Source organism: Cebus imitator, unplaced genomic scaffold (genome assembly GCF_001604975.1).
Source record: "Cebus imitator isolate Cc_AM_T3 unplaced genomic scaffold, Cebus_imitator-1.0 Scaffold317, whole genome shotgun sequence".
Lineage (NCBI taxonomy): Eukaryota > Metazoa > Chordata > Mammalia > Primates > Cebidae > Cebus > Cebus imitator.
The window spans coordinates 376,961-394,615 of NW_016107632.1; the positions used below are offsets into that span (position 1 = coordinate 376,961).

The window sequence follows — 17,655 nt, forward strand, 5'->3', positions numbered from 1 at the left end:
GGGTAACAAGAGCAAAACTCCATCTCAAAAAAAAAAAAAGAAAGGGAAGAGCAGTAAGCAGGCCTGGGCAGAGGGGGAAATCAGCCTGTGAGGCAGTCTCCCAGTGCTGCAGGATGCCATGTTCATCAGCCATTTCATGATGTTGCAGGGGGGAAGGGGTGTGGCCACAGGCACGGCCACTCCCTTCAACTGAGGCAACTGCAAAAAGGGCTGATGCCCGACAGCCCCCTCTGCAGGTGCCGCTCCCAGAGGCTGGGGTAATAAGGCCTTTATTCCCAAAGGAGACTGTGGGAGTCTAGTGCATACAACCACCATTCTCACCCAGTGAGATAGCACAATTACAGCTCCTCTGTGACGCCTTCCCAGCTCCCTTCTTTAACCCCTCTAGGAGAGGCGACAACTCTCACTGTCCCCTCATTACTCATCCCTCTGTTTGCAGAACCAGTTGTACTGCCCGACACCCAGTAGGGATGCAATAAACACCTGCTGAAGACATGCATCACTGAACACTCAACATCAGCATAATAATATGAAGAAAACACCATGTAATTACAGAAAAACTACCCCCTCATGTGTTCACTGTGATCGGGAAGAGGAAAACGAGCAGACACGATATGGGGACTTGAAAAGAGCGGCGGATGGAAGGCAAGACACAGGCACTCTGATCTCAACTCTGGGAGAAGCCTGCATCCCTCTAAGCTTCTGCCTCTTTATGAAACAAAAGGACACGTCCACACATTCTCTGAAGATTAGAGAGCTTTGGCATACTCAGTAGTACTAAATGATATCTTTATTAGGGTCGTTATTGACATGAATAAGAAAAGTAAATTTTGATCCCAATAAGGCAAAGAGTCCTGGGGATCAGAGTGCCATTTCCATGATTTGCTGAAGACTTTCTTCAATTAGCCCAGAGCTCAGAAGCCCTGAGATGGAAGCAGAGAGTGACCGGGGCAGGCAAGGAAATTCACCCTCTGCTCATGAATAGAAATAGAAACCAACAGGAATATCCTGCGACTTAGGAAAATTCTGTGACTTAAAATCATTAAGAAGTATTTCACTTTCACAAGATATGGAGCTACGAGGAAAGGCAGAAGGGATTTTTAACACAGAAAAGGCCAGTGTGCAATTAAAAACAGAGAAAAAAACAAGAAGTAAAAATTTCACTATTGAATTTCTTTATCATGGTACTCACCCAATCTAGAAGAGTTTTTAAAATAATGTAATTTTTAAAAAGACATCTGGGAGAGGAGTATTAAAATAATAGCCTAAGATCTGTACTAACCTGTCACTTCTCTCACACATCCATGCCACAGTTAGTATACCTACTGAGCTCCCCATTTCCCACTAGGTACTCTCATGTATCTTGAGGCCGTGATAAGAGTTACAATAACAGCTATAAAGAAACCCACCAGACTAGAAAGCATGTCTTGTAAAGCCAAACACATACATCTCCTTAAAAGGATAAACCACAACGTTAATGACAGCAAAAGCCGTAAGAACATTTTTAAAATCTCTAGAATCAATACTCATCTCTACTACTTCACAGGCTTTCTTGGCAATTAGACCATCTTTCGATAAAAAGAAAACCAACAAACACACGTCCCGACACAAGTATGTGAACACTCCACTATCTGCATATGAAATATATACATTTGCTATTTCTCTGCTAAAAACATCTTCTCATTTACTAAACAAATGTAAACAAATTTGTTTTACTCTAATATTTTTCAAATCCAAGCAGAGTTGATATTCCACCAGATCTGTAATTCCTTACCCACTGCATTAGCACGACCTCATTCGAGGTGACCTCACCGTTTTTAAAGAATGAACCGCTATTCTTGGCATGTTGATACCTACAAAAATATCAGGAAAAAACAAATGGGCTACCATTACCTTTGAACTTGTGGAACACAGCCCACAGCTCTGCAATGTCGGTGGCAAAGGTGATATCCGTGTCAAGGACGATGACTCTCTCCAGATTGGCAGGAAGAGTCTTGGTCAGGACAAGCTTCATCAGACCGTAAATCCCAGAGTAATGTTTATTGGGGATCCAGGAAACTTCAGACTAGACAGAAGAGGGCAGAGAGGGAGTTGAAGAAAGAAAAATCACTATGTTAATTCTTTGCTGAAACACAATAGTGCCTAGCACACAAAAGGTATCGTATAAAAATTTGTTGAATAAATGAATTTTTTGTTTTAAGATTTACGTAATTTGCGTTTTGACATGTGAAGCTTTTTGGAGGAAAATGTATCTGAATTAAGGGAAAGGAAAAGTAATAGTTATGAAACATTACTGCAAACCCTGTATGTTGAGAGTTAAAAAAAAAAAAAAAAAAACTTTTGTTATTATAGAAATTTAATAGGTCCATTGGAGAAAAAAAGGATATACGAAAACATTAGAGTCAAAAAACTGAATCCCACTACATACACTTTTGCAACCAGCATCTAGTTGTTCCTATGTATGTATATTTCTTTAAATCATGTTCCATTTATGCGTCATTTGAGATTAGTAAGCAATGGTATTGTTAAAGTTTATGCTTATTTATTCTTTCAAAGCTGTAACTGAACAGTTTAGTACTACTGCCTTTTCTTCATTCTCAGATAAGCCCTCAAGGAGGACCTAGTCATAATCAACCCAACACTCTTTACCTGACAGCAACAGAGGACACACATATAGGACAGAAATGAACCACCCATGGAGCACTGAAATCGTGACCCTCACATAATATAATGGAGCAATCAGTGGCTTGCAAATGCGCAGTCATCAGCGAGGCACACACACGGGTGCCATTCTGTGTCCAAAGGCAAGGATAAAAATAAAAGCACCAGTGTCATGAAAGCGCTCACATATGCACAGTCATTTATGAAGATATCATGAGCAGAGGCCCCAATCTAACTGCTGTCGGGAGTTTCCCTGTGAGCCAAAGCACACTTCTTATTTTCAAGAGAGTAACACTTCCAATAGAACCCTTTAAATGGGGAATATGGCCACCTTATAAGGATTCCAAAAAATATTCATCTCCTTTGTTCTTACAATACCATGTTGAGGGTATATTCTTAAAAAAATGTGTATTTAAAAACAAAAACACCATAGTTTTATTCCCAAAGATGTTTATCACCACGTTACCAAAGAGCAGCCATCAAAAAGCCCCAAAATAGAACAATTAATTCAAACATGATACTTTTTGTCTGACTGCATACTATGTAACTGTTTAAAACAATGTAGATTAAGATATAATTTCTAAAAACCTGCATATGATGTTGAAAGGAGAAAAAAGGAAGCTTTAAAATTGCTTTTACTTAAAAACAACTACGTGTAATCAAACCAAATGAAACACATGCACCCAAATTTATGCAGAGAAAGAAAAAATAGCAGCAAGACATCAAATAATTAATAGTAATTGTTTGTGGATGAGAATCTCTCTCCCCCTCCTTTTACACACACACACACACACACACACACACACACACACACACAAATTTATGTGTATATATACAGATATATGTATACTTAACTGATCTATGCTTTCCAACTTTTAAAAATGAGCAACAGCTAGTAAAAGAAAAATCAAGCAATTACACTTTTTTTGTCAGACACATCATGATCTGGTGATGGTGGGAAACAGGTGTGCAGGAAGCTGATTTAGGAAAGCTATGAGACCCCGTGCTAACTCAGGTGACCCACTCCATACAATGCTGTCATGTTCATAGTTTATTTGACAATATTGTTTAGTTACTCTGTATTCTTAGTTTTGCAATGGTCCTTTGCTCAGATAAGCAGAATTTTGACCAGGAAAAAAAAACAACAACAACAAAAAAACACTGATGTACTGAACTATTACACCATGTGTCAGTTTCCAGGAAAAGAATCCCTAACTCTATGTCTGAGTCCCTGTCACCTTGCACCCAGGTATCATGGAGGATGGGGAAAAGGACAGGAGTTCAAATCTGGGCTCTAGCCCCACACAGAGCATTTGATCTCTCTAAGCCTCAGTTTCTTTACCTGTAAAATGGAGTGGGTTTCAGAGTTGGAATGAGTCCCCTGAGTTAGTATGGGGAAGCTGTCTCATAGCTTCCCTTAATCGGCCTCCTGTGTCCCTGTATTCCCACCATTACCAGATCGTGATGTTTGGAAAAAAGAAATGTGGTTGCTTAGTTCTTCGTTTCTCTTTTTTCTTTCTTTTTGAGATGGAGTCTCGCTCTGTCGCCCAGGCTGGAGTGCAATGGTGCGATCTTGGCTCACTACAACCTCCGCCTCTCAGGTTCAAGCAAGTTCACTGCCTGAGCCTCCTGAGTAGCTGGGATTATAGGCATGCACCACCACGTCCCACTAAATTTTGAATTTTTAGTAGAGATGAAGTTTCACCATGTACTCAGACTTGTCTCGAACTCCTGATCTTGTGATCCACCTGCCCTGGACTCCCAATGTGCTGGGATTACAGGTGTGACCCACTGTGCCTGGCTAATTTTTCTTGTAGTAGCACTTACTCTTTTGTGTGTGTGTGATGATGGAGTCTCACTCTGTCACCCAGGCTGGAGTGCACTGGGGCAATCTCAGCTCACTGCAACCTCTGCCTCCTGAGTTCAAGTGATTCTTCTGCCTCAGCCTCTAGAGTAGCTGGGACTACAGGCTCACACCACCACACCTGGCTAATTTTTATATTTTTAATAGAGATGGGGTATTACCACATTGGACAGGCGGGTCTCGAATTCCTTACCTCGTGATCTGCCTGCCTTCACCTCAAGTGCTGGGATTACGGATGTGAGCCACCATGCCCAGCCATAGCTGCTCATTTTTAAAAGTTGGATAAATAGAGATGATGACCACTTCACATGGTGGTATAAAAATTAAAAGATATGAAAGGACTCAAGGACCCGGTACACAAAATATACACAGTAACAAGCTCCCACCCTTCTTCCTGATCCCTCTACCTTTTTCCGAGTATTAGATAGCAATGCCTCTTTCAGTGCTTCATGCTGAAGGTAAGGGTCTCTGTGATGGAGGAGAGCAAAAAACCCTGCGTTGTAGTCAGACAGGCCAGGATTTAGACTCCAGTATCACCAATGAATCGCCATGTCACCTTGGACAGGTTTGCTCAGGTTTTCTGAGTTTCTGCCCTTTAAAAGGTCATGACTTTAAAAATTTTTAAATTTTAGATGCAGAGGGTACACACGTGTATTTGTTACATGAGTATATTGTGTCATGGTGGAGAATGGCCTTCTACCTTTCCTCCTTTCCTTCCCCCTTTTTCCTCCTTTGTAGAAGGAAAACCCTTACACAACCAGCAGAATCATACTCTTAACACAAGGACAAATTAAATGCACCCGGTAAAATTTCATCAAGAAGACCAAACCTGAATGTTGAACATTGTATCCAGCAGGTAATTTTTCACCCCGCAACCAGCTCTCACCCTCCCTTCTTTTGGAGACCTCAGTGTCTACTATTTCCAACTTTGTATCCACCTGTGCCCATTGCGCTCCAACCTCTAAGTGAGAATATGTGATACTTGATGTTCTGCTTCTGAGTCAGTTCACTGGGGATAACAGCCTCCAGCTCCATCCATGCTGCTACACTTACTTCATCCTATCAGGCAGGGTGTGGGTGGAAACAGCACACTCTCCTGGGGAATCTAAGGAAGATTTAGTAAAAGGACTTTTAAATCTAAGAGTATGCAGAATTAGAGGCAGTAACAAGCAATGTGCAGTTACTCAAGGAGGGGAAGAGTACTCGGTGCTGTTACTACCCCAAGGCCAGAAGGGCCTAGGCCAGCAGACGCTGGAATGCAGAGATAATCGCTGTATGAGTAAGGCCACCTGGCTGAAGCAGTGACATCCAGCAGAGGGACACAGCCTACCTGTGGCAACCCATAAGCCAGGAACAGGAAAACAAATCTCAACCTCACTCTCCTCCTCCTGCCTACCAGCCTCCTGGAAGGGCAACCCTCCAGTCAACCCTAACAGAAGCCAGAGCGAAAGTAAGATTAGAGATGCTTTATGCCTAGCCTCATGGAGCATAAAGTGAGGGTAAGGGCAAGAGAGAGGATCTAGACAGAAAAACCCACAGAACCAGCAGAGTCATACCGCTAACGCGAGCACAAATTAAATCAACAACAAGATCAAAGCACAACGCCTTGTCTATCATAGGTACAAAAATACGTATCTTGAACAGATGGATGGATGGATGGATGGCAGGTACGCATAGGAAGGAAGGTGATTTGTCTACAATCCCACAGCAAGCAAGATGCAAAGCTCCAAGAGTCAGAATTTTCCAGGGGAAGGTTTGCGTTCTTTCCCCAAACGACATTATTCTTCCTTTGGAGTGAGCTTCCCGACGTGACATCGCCGTCAGATCCGAGAACTCAGTGAGGAATTCCCTCCCATGTGCTTTATCAACATCTTCCTCATGAAAGCCCTGGCCTTTGGACCTCAGCTCAGTTTCCTCTCTCCTCTGTCTGCGTGAACCGAAGCTTGGCAATCATCAGTCGATGCTGCAAAGCTGTGATATTTTATCAGACCTCTGATTAACTTATTCATCTATTTTGGTTACCATTAAAGCAGGAGAGCTGGGTGAAGACTGAACATCAGAGTGATGTCTAATTAGATTGCCCTGACTCTCCGTTTTATTTTAACATACATGTGAGGCACTCAGATACACTGCAAAACAGGAAGACTACGGGAATAAATTAATCTCACTGTGAGTCCAGTCCTGAATGTCACTCCAAGTCCCCAACTTAATACATAATCAATTAAGTCCAAGTGTTCAACTAGTCGTAAAGGAGGCACTGGGTTGAGAGTGTATTCAGAAAGCAAGCCCTGGGAAAAGGTGGAAAATTAAGGAATTTGGGGGAAAGAACGTGTGATAAGAAGCAGGTACATTTATTACAAATGGCTCACCCTCTTAGGGACGGCATGACATCCAGCAGACTCTTCCCCTACCTCCGTCCACTCTCTCCTCCTCCTCCTCCAAGTCTCAACTTAGAAATTGCTGCCTCCCAGCCACCACCACCCCCACTGCTCCAGGCTGGATCAGGGGCTCCCCAAGCAAGAAGCAAGCTGTTTCCCTTCCTCTAGCGCAGCATGCTATCCTGCTGGGTTCAATTTTCCATGCCCCTCTCCTGCACTTGACTGAAACTCCTTGAGGCAGGGACAATGTCTTTTTTACCGTAGTAACAACATAGTAATTGTTCAAAAATGGTTTAACGAATGTGCATGACTATGGAGTCAAGCAGGCCTGAGTTCATTTTCCTCTGACATTTTCCTCACCTAGGAGCAGAAGCGTTCATGACTGCTAAAATCCAGGGTCAATAAAGCAAAATGAAGAGGAACAGTTTGTTGAGCCTCGAAGCCTGGGCTACAGAACTGGTTCCACTGTTAATGAGCTGTGTGATCTCAGGTAACCCACATAGCCACCTGCAGTCTTAGTTTTCTCATCTGGAAAATGGAGACCTACCATGTTAGTATTCACAGGGGGACGCAGAGCATCTGGCCTCATGCTGGGCAAGCAACAGGTCCCTGCTGAGCCCGCTTCTCCTCTCTCGGTGCATGCCTGTCAGCAGTACCAAAGTTCAGATGACTCAGAATTTGAGGCAGGATAAAAGCAGCAAATTTGGGTATCTTTGAAAATAGGCTAGGCGCCGTGGCTCATGCCTGTAATCCCAGCACTTTGGGAGGCTGAGGCGGGTGGATCCCGAGGTCAGGAGATCAAGACCATCCCGGTTAACATGANAAAAAAAAAAAAAGAAAAAAAAATTAGCTGGGTGTGTTGGCAAGTGCCTGGAATCCCAGCTACTCGGGAGACTAAGGCAAGAGAATCACTTGAATCCGGGAGGCGGAGGTTGCAGTGAGCCGAGATTGCGCCACTGCACTTGAGCCTGAGCAACAGAGCCAAAGTCCATCTCAAAAAATAAATATAAATAAAAAAAGAAAGTAAAGGGGAAGTCAAGAATGCAGATGGTTTTGTCAGGGGTAATAAGTCATGAATCACCTTGTCCTATGTTTCCATAAAAAAAATAAATAACAAAATCACGGACTGAAATCTGGAAAAGGCAGAGTCCCTCCCCCTGGTAGATGTCTAAAACTGGACAGCACACTCTGGATTTGAGGAGGAGGAAAAGCGTGTGGAAGCGATTAGCCATGCAACCTTTGGGGCAGTCTCTCGATCTCTCCCCACTGATTAATCTCATTTCCACGCTGCAACAAACTTCAGTCCAACCAGGGACTTTTTACATCTGGGGGTCAATGGAGAGAAGAGCACCTTCGAAAGAAGGCTGAGGAAACCAGGAGGTCGCCCTGCAGATTTACCCGAGAGCATCCTGTAGAGAAGACGACACCTGACAGAGCAATATCCTACCATGTTCTTCATCATTATAAACATGCCAAAGGCTTCATGTAATTAAAACGATAATAAAAATGAGAGTTAGTTTATTTTAATGGGCAGATTATTATCCTTGCAATGGCTGTCAATAATTCTAAGCAGCATGGTTTAAACTTCAATCAGCAAAAATGCAGTCATGCCCAAGATTAGCACCTAATTCACTTGCCTAAAGGGAGCACAGGCAACTCCAGGTTTTAAGGGTTTTATGTAAAGTGGGGGGTGGGGGATGCTTTCCAAGGGAAATTTGACTTTCTGATGAAGCTGCCAATTACCAGGTAGACCCAAAGGGGAGCATCGATGAGGTGGGGCAAATGATTCTAGGGTACATCTGATGCCAGGTGGTCCACAGAAAAGTTGACCAGATTAGCTGTATGAGGATGGAGGCAGAGGGCTGGACAGTGGACACACCTCTAAGGGTGACTTCCCACAACACATGAGACGGAGGAAAGCCATGTCTCAAGGGTGACCACACATTTCTGATCTTTGATAGATAAGAGAAAGAAAAAGAGGCTGGTTTGTCCAGAAATGATGCTAACTTCTTCTTCAAGGTATGGATTTCCAGGAGTTATTGAGATACCTCAGTAAAGGTTAACAACAGAAAATATGCCTAGCACGGGCCAGGCATATGGCTCACGCCTGTAATCCCAACACTTTGAGAGGCTGAGGCAGGCAATCACCTGAGGTCAGGAGTTCGAGACCAGCATGGCCAACATGGCAAAACCCTGTATCTACTCTAAATACAAAAATTAGCCAGGTATGGTGGTGGACGCCTATAATCTCTGCTACTCTGGAGGCTGAGGCAGGAGAATCGCTTGAACCTGGGAGGTGAACGTTGCAGTGAGCTAAAATTGTGCACCACCACACTCCAGTCTGGAGCACAAGAGCAAGACCTCGTCTCAAAAAAAGAAAAGGAAGAAGGGACGAAGGAACGGGAAGGAGGAAGGGGAAGGAAAGGAAGAGATAGAGAGGAAGAAAGAGAAAGGTGGGGGAGAGAGAAAAGAGAAAGAGAGACAGAAAAGGAGGAAGGGAAGGAAATAAAGAAAATATACCCATCCCATGCTGGGTGTCAGGCATTGTGGCAAGATCTTTATATGGGCTAACCTATTTAAACCCCTCCTAACAAGCCTAAGGTTGTAAATTACTATCTTAGTACTCAAAGTTTGAGGTTCCTTTTCCTTACCTCAACCTTCATTCCCTCAGCCGTAGATACTCTACTCCGGAATGATGTGTTTCTCTTCCCCTCCTTTTCCAGTGACCCTAGTCTATTCAGATGTGCTCTTCACTCTTCTGGTTTACTATAGGATCAGGACTGAGACTCTGCCTCCAACCAGACACATCTTTATTCTCCAAGCAGTTTTTCAGACAACGAGGTAAAATGTCTGTAAAGCTGGGCATTCCTGCCTTCCAAATTTCTGCAGGACTTAATTTTCTCACCTGTAAAAAGGGTAAAAGTAGCATATCCTGCCTCCTTCCTAAGGCGTTACTATATTTGTAATCTGTAAGCTCTCCTCTACCATAGTGAAAATATTTTTTGCTCAAAGTAGATTTCTTATCCATATTAATATTTTGCTGTAGACTACCAATCACCTTGACATATTTTTAAAAATTAAAAAAAAGAAGTCATCCCAGCTGTAGAATGTTTGAAAAGTCATTTGCCTTTCATGTTGTTTCTGAGTGGTTGTCTTGGCAACCAACCTATATGTTCAGCGTATAATTGTTAAGGAATAGAAGTGAGGCGGGGCTCGAGATGCTGGGACAGAGACATTGGTGAGTGCCTTGGAAGAAGACTGTGAAATGAGCTTTGGAGTCTGGCTGGCCCGATTCCAAATCCTGACTCTAGCACAAACAGCATGGCAAGGTCACCTTGCTAAGTCTCAATCTCCCCACCCATAAAATAGAAAAAATAATACACGTTGCAGGAGGTTTGGAGAAGCATTCAATGAGGTAGGAGAACCAAGTAACCTAGCACAATGCTTGCCACATAAGGGCTCAATATGAGTGTCTGAAATGGTTAATGATACTGGCCTGTAATCCTAGCACTTTGGGAGGCCAAGGTGGGTGGATCACTAGAGGTCAGGAGTTCAAGACCAGTCTGACCAACATGGTACAACCCCATCGATACTAAAAATACAAAAATTAATCAGGCATAGTGGCGCATGCCTATAATTCCAGCTACTTGGGAGGCTAAAGCAGGATAATCACTTGAGACCGGGAAGTGGAGGTTGCAGTGAGCTGAGATTGCACCACTGCACTCCAGTCTGGGTGACAGAGTGAGAACTTGTCTCAAAAAAATAAATAATAAAAATAAAATAAAATGGTTAACAACACACAATCTGGAGACTGTCTGGGTTTGGATCCTGGCTCCATCATTCACTGTGTGGGTTATTCTGAGCAGGAAGTTAAACCTCTATGTACCTCAGTTTTCATCTATAAAATGGGGCTATTTACAGCACGTGCTCCATGGGATTGTGAGAATTCTGGTGCTATATATAAGCACTGGCTATTGTTAACTGTTGATATTATGACTGATGATCATTAGCACAAAAGACAATATTCACATTTATTAAAGGCATCTGCTGTTGCACAGCTGTAATCCCAGCACTTTGGGAGGCCAAGGTGGGCAGATCACCTGAAGTTAGCAGTTCAAGACCATCCTGGTCAACATGGTGAAGCCCCGTCTCTACTAAAAATGTAAAAAAATCAGCTGGGCATGGTGGCGCGTGCCTGTAACCCCAGCTACTCAGGAGGCTGAGGCAGGTGAACTGCCTGAACCCAGGAGGCGGAGGTTGCCGGTGAGCTGAGATCGCGCCATTGCACTCCAGCCTGGGTAACAAGAGCGAAACTCCGTCTCAAAAAACACAAAAATTAACTGGGTGTGGTGGTGGGTGCCTGTAATCCCAGCTACTCGGTAGACTGAGGCTGGGGAATCGCTTGAACCAGGAGGCAGAGGTTGCGTGAGCCGTGATGGAGCCACTGCACTCCAGCCTGAGCAACAAAGCCAGACTCTGTCTCAAACAACAACAAAAAGAGTCATCTGCGTTTGTGAGTATTCACCCTCGGAAGCACAGGGAAACCCCTATTTAGTTCAGTTGAGATCATTTAAAGGAACATTTATGGAACACCTTAATATGGGGCAGCAAGTACTGAAGAGAGCGAGGAAGCAGGTCCATGATGAAAGAAACACGGCTGATGCTCTCAAGGAGTCTATGGTCTAGTGGATATTCAGCATCCATGACTGCACAACAAGTTACCTCAAAATGCAGCAGCCTAAAACAGCAACAGTTATTTATTAACTCAAATGGTTTCTGTGTGTCAGGAATCTGGTTGTGTATTCGCTGGGTGGTTCTTAGGATTCCTCATGAGGTGGTAGTCATCTGAATACTCGCTCTGGGCTGCAAGATCTAATTCTGCGCTGGGTCCCACATGTGTGCCTGGCAGCGGATGCCAGCTGTCAACAAGAAGGCTCAGGTTTTTGCCACATGGACCACTCCAGAGTGCCTGAGTGTCTTTACAACATGCTGGCTGGCTTCCCCCAAAGCGAGCAGTCCAAAAGACAGCAGGTGGAAGCAAGGTTATCTTGAAGACTTGGCCTCAGAAGCAACATGGCGTCACTCCTGCAATGTCTTATCCGTTATACAGGTAAGCTTATGCAACGTGGGAAGGGAGTACACACATGATTGAATGAATGCTAGGGGGTGGGAATTACTGGGTGCCATCTTGGAAACTGGCTACCACATCCATAATTACAGAATGGTATGAACTGGACTGTGATAAAGTTCAAATACCACCATTCTTGGAGTCTGTGGGGTATTGGTTACAGAAACCCTCTTGGATATCAAAATCCAGAGATGCTCAAGTCTCTGATATAAAATGGTGCAATGGCTGCATATGACCTATGAACATCCTCCTGTATACTTTAAATCATCTCTAGGTTACTTATAACACCTAGTAAGATGCAAAAATTATGCAAACAGTTATATTGTTTTGGGAATCAAAAGAAAAAAGTCTATACATGTTCAATATAGATGCAACCATCTGTTTTTTTTTTTTCCTGGTTTTCAGCCCTTGGCTGGTTGAGATATGTACAGCAGTGGTCCAGTAGAAGGACAATTAATGAGGAGTGGTAAGAAAGGAGAGACAAGAATCAGATAGAGATATCCAGAGGAAATAAACTTTAAATTTGGGCTTGAAAAATGAGGTGAAAATTGAGATTCTCAAATACTGGGAGAAAAGCATCATAGGTGAATGAAGGCACAAAGATAGAAACGTGTGTGCGTGTGTGAAATAAGTAGTCTGATACACTTAATGAAAAAACTTAGAGTTGAAAATGATTGAGATGGATATGAAAAGGCAGGACAGGGTCAAATGCTGGAGAGGACCAAGACCATCTGCCACGCAAAAGGGCGCTGGATAATATCCCAGAGACAGTGGGAAAAGCAAAAGGGGTTTGATTAGCTAAGAGATATGATCTCATCTATATTTTTGGAATATACTCTAATGATTTATAGAGGAAAGATTAACAGAAGGCAGCTGGGAGGCAGCAGAACCTTGGAGGAAGCCTGGTGAAAATGGAGATTCCCAGGATCCTACTGAGAGAGATTCATTAGATCTGTGGTAGGGCCTAGAAATCTGTGGTTTTTAAAATCAGCACCCCGGGTAATTCGAAAGCAGGCATCCATAGATTACACTCTAAGAAACACCAAGTTAGGAGACACAGAAAATGTTATTTCTCAAAATCTTCTTGGCTGAATCATTTACACTGGATCAACAACCAGCTTATCGTTCAAAAACAAGTCACAAGACAGCCCCAAGCTTAAATGCCCCCTCTGAAACTGACACTTGGTTGGATTTATAGGGAGAGAAGATCTTTCTCAAATATTAATAAAAGTGTTGATGTAACATCAGGAGTTCCTTAGCTATCTCTATATCTCACAGGTAGTTTATGACAGTGAGGCCAAGAAGGCTTCTTGGCTGTACTTCTTTTTAAATTTAGAAGTCCTGCTTCAATACAGGCGGCTCTACATCAGCTACAGCAAAATTATTAGTAACCACCATCAACAGGAGAACTGAATTACATATTTTGCATCTTCTTACATTAGTAACTTAGAAGGACACCTTGTGAGAGCCTTGAAGCTGGTCTTTGTCAGTGACAGCAATCTGCCATAAGCATCAACAAACATTTATTCAGAGCACACAACCCTAGCCCAAAAAAAGATTAGCTGGCTTGCACCTAAAATGCACATTATTCAGAGGTCTACTGAGAAACCATCTTTTAAACTTAGGTAATTCCAGAATGATGACAAAGGCAAAGTGCACCAAGGGAATGTGATCGTGAATCTATAGACACGTCCCTCCTCATCTCAGTGCCACAAAAGCCCTGCCTCTCTCGTTGCCCAGCAAGAAGCATCCTCTATTTAGCTTGGCAAAGCTTGAGGGGATTGGTCACTGGAGCATTTATAGATTGCCTGAACATCCCTCATACTTTATGCTATGAAATGGAGCATTTTTAAGCACTGGGAGTTCTGATTTGTGAACTGGACTGTTACAGTGGTTTAATTTCCTGAAATATAGCTGCCTTCCTAACTAACAGATTTTTCAATGCACTGAGGAGAAAATTGCATTAGCTCCTGCGTAGCCTGATCTTAATATTTTTAGAAGCTGCAATTCTTATTACAGTGCACAGTATGTATTTATGTACGTATACTTAGCAGAGTGTCTGACACATGGAAGGCATTCAATGAAGAGTTTTTTAAAAAGTAAAACAATGCATTTACACAAACAACACTTAGTGAGAACCACTGCTTCTGACAGGGATATACTGATGAACCTGCTTCATTTATTCTTCATTCATTCATTCAACAAACACTTCAGAGACTTGTAAGTGTACAGCTCTGTGCCAGATGATTGCTTTGAGGAAATAATAACACAGTTTGGGGAGTCGTAACAAATAATTTCAAAAAGGATGATTACAGCTGTCAGGGTAGTGGTTTACCCTGATAGGCAGTGGGAGTGAGGGAGGCTGAGGCATGGGATGGTGAAGACATTCAGGTGGCTTTGGTGCTATTGTGCTAGTCCTAAGTTAGATGACACGGTGCTTTATCAGAGTGTGCCATAACCTGTCTATCTGCAGTCTTTGTAAGTATGTGAATATGCTCACGTGTATGGACATCACCAGCGACACAGATGCAAAAGTACGGCCTAGAGAGAAGTTACATTGGTTAAACTGGGCCCAAATTCTAGCTTAAAGTCACGTGTATGCACATGGATACATACGTGAGGGTATACACACACTTTCTGTCGGGGATTGGTTCCAGCACCCCCAAGGATACCAAAATCCTCAGGTGCACAAGTACCCGGATATAAAACAGTGTAGTATTTGCATATGACCTAGGTATATCCTCTCATATACTTTAAATCGTCCCTAGATTACTTATTAATACCTAATGCAATGTAAAGGCCATGTAAATGGCTGTTACACTGTATTGTTAGGAGTGTATGTTTTCTGAAAAGAAAACAAATATCCATACATGTTCAGTTCAGGTGTCACCATCTATTCTTTGCCCCTGAATACTGTCAAGTCTTGATTGGTTGAATCCAAGAATACAGGACCCACAGATATAGACAGGTGACTATACATGTGCATGTGTATTTAATTATATTTAATTCCTGTTCAAAGTGCTAAGAATAGATATAATCATTCTGCTAATAAATGCAGGTGGAAAAAAAGACTTCGTTTCTGTTACCATAAATTTACTTTACTGCATGCATTCTTAACAGACACAAAACTTGATTCCTGAGGGGACCCAAAAAAAATCAGATATTCCAATGGTTTGGTATTAAAATCTCATGTCAGAGGTTTAATCAGGGAAATAAAAAGTACAAAAAGGCACAGAGGAGGGGGGAGTGATACTTTTTAAAAACAGGTGAAGAAACACCACCCTCTAGGATCATGCAACACTGAAATAGCCACAAAACAGAGAAGTGGGCAAAAGCACACACAGCTCAAAAACCTGCTTCCTGATCCTAGCCTCTGCCCAATCCACCAGTTCTTTCCTGCCTTTCTGAAATTCAACAAAAGGCATCTGAATCAGAAAACACATTTCTCTGTAGTCAAAGCGCATCTGGAGATTTGGGGAGCGATTTCTCGCTCTCGCAACCATTCCTTCTTCCACTCTTACCTCCGTCTTCCCATGGAGCCATCTAAAAAGGGCAGCCACATAGGCTGCAATTAACGAAGCCTCACACTGCTCTGCATTAATGAGGCACTTTGCTTTTCACTTTCAGAGGGCTCTGTAGCACTTTGTAGCTGACGCCCTTGCCTGTGACAATCTCTGTTCCCAGCTGTGGAGATCTACCTTGCAGGTGAATTTAAATACACAGGACAGCAGCTTCCAAGCAGGCAAAGAGGGTTGAGGATGATGACCCAGAGATGTCCCTTAATTAATTTCTGGTTGGTTTCAAAATTGTTTGCTTTCACTACACACAGAAGGCAATAGCCTCCTGGTATATAGTAAAAGAAAAACCTTGTCAATGGCAGTCCGAATTTCTTCTGGCTGACAGCCAAAATTAGCCTCTTCACTGGTTACCCTGAAAAGATGACGGCTTCACTCGGCTCTTGTCATACATCTAACAAACATTAACCAAAGGTCTTATTGCAACTTCAAATATTTTAACCTTGACCTTGAAGCCCTGCTTCAGAAGATTTAGACTGTGGTTATATTGACATTCACCCCCCCAACAACAGGCCCTTACTGTTTAATATGATGGTTGTCAAGGCAACCAGATTGTGAGGATGGCTGTCTAACCTGTCTAGATTTAGAATTTATCATATATGAGAATGGAGAAGGGAAGAATGTCACCCTTAGAAAGTACTATAAAAGACGGTGCACGGTACAAGATAATTCCATTACGCCTTTACTTCTACTTGGGGATTTGGCTACCGATCAAAGGAACACCTAATGCTCTAAATCACCTTTAAAAAAAAAATTACCTAATTCCAAAAGTGACTAAATTTATTTAAACATTCACTGTGTGTGCCAAATTCTGTACAAGATCCTAAGGAAAGAGGAGTAAATAAAAAATGTTCCTCATTCTTAAGAAGATCATCATTAAATGGGAGAGAATATTATCATATTTATAGTAACAATAACATTTGCTAAATGCTTACTATGTAACACTATACTAAAGCAATTTACAAGTATCTTTTAATTCACACAATAACCTTTATTACTGTGTATGATGTAGACATCAAGGATATCATCCAATTATAAAGAATTACAGGAGCTGGGACTAAAAATCAGATTTGCCTCTTTCCAACAACCTTAATCATTTCTGGAAACTGATTCAAATATGATACTCACACGATTATTAGGCAGTGAAAGCTGTATATAAACTCTAACCAACATTCCTGGAACATAGCAAAATTAATTGTACCTAGAGACAGGAAGGAAAATAAGAAAAGACAAAGGTGACTACTAGATTGAGCTCATACTGTTAGCAGAAACGAACACTGCAATTTAGTTACAACAGAGTCACACACCTTCTTAGTATGACTGTTTCTCCGGTCTCTTAAGGACTGCTAGTGGCCACTAACACTCTACTGAAAACACTGTTCACACCAAAATACAAAGCAGGAAAGGAAGCCTGGAAACATATGTCCAGACCCAGCAAGCTTGTTACAATGGATTTTTAACTTCCGTACTTTACTATCCAAGGAGTGTGTGATATGGTTTAGCTGTGTCCCCACTCAAATCTCATCTTGAATCCCCACGTGTTGTGGGAGGCACCTGGTGGGAGGTAACTGAATCACAGCGGCAGGTCTTTCTCGTGCTGTTCTGACAGTGAATAAGTCTCATGAGATCTGATGGCTTTAAAAAGAGGAGTTCTCCTGCACAAGCTCTCTCTCTTTGCTGTCACCCATGTAAGATGGGACTTGCTCCTCCTTGCCTTCCACTATGATTGTGAGGCTTCCCCAGCCACGTGGAACTTTAAGTCCAATTAAACCTCTTTCTTTTGTAAATTGCCCAGTCTCCGGTAGATCTTTATCAGCAGAGTGAAAACAGACTAATACAGTGTGCCAGGCAAAGTCTCAGCCTTCTGAAACTAAGGGTCAGCATTTGCACGTTACAGAGGGTCCTGAGCAAAAGCCAAGTGTAGCCTGGGTATTCTTCTTCAGGACACTGATAAAAGACCTGCTGCAGCCCCAGCCCAGGGCAGGCTACACTTTGAAATCACATGAGCTCACTACTGGGCCTGCCCAGGAAAAACTAAACTAGGACATC

General features: G+C 42.6%; 1 protein-coding gene across 2 annotated transcripts in view; it reads right to left on the reverse strand.

Annotated features, from left to right (window-relative positions):
* LARGE1 (LARGE xylosyl- and glucuronyltransferase 1) overlaps positions 1-17,655 on the reverse strand; it is a 568,765-nt gene that overhangs the window by 278,157 nt on the left and 272,953 nt on the right. For both annotated transcript variants that reach the window (XM_017504007.2, XM_037729772.1), the window contains one exon: positions 1,894-2,065. In XM_017504007.2, coding sequence (XP_017359496.1) covers positions 1,894-2,065 — 172 coding nt within the window. The remainder of the gene's footprint in view (positions 1-1,893; positions 2,066-17,655) is intronic.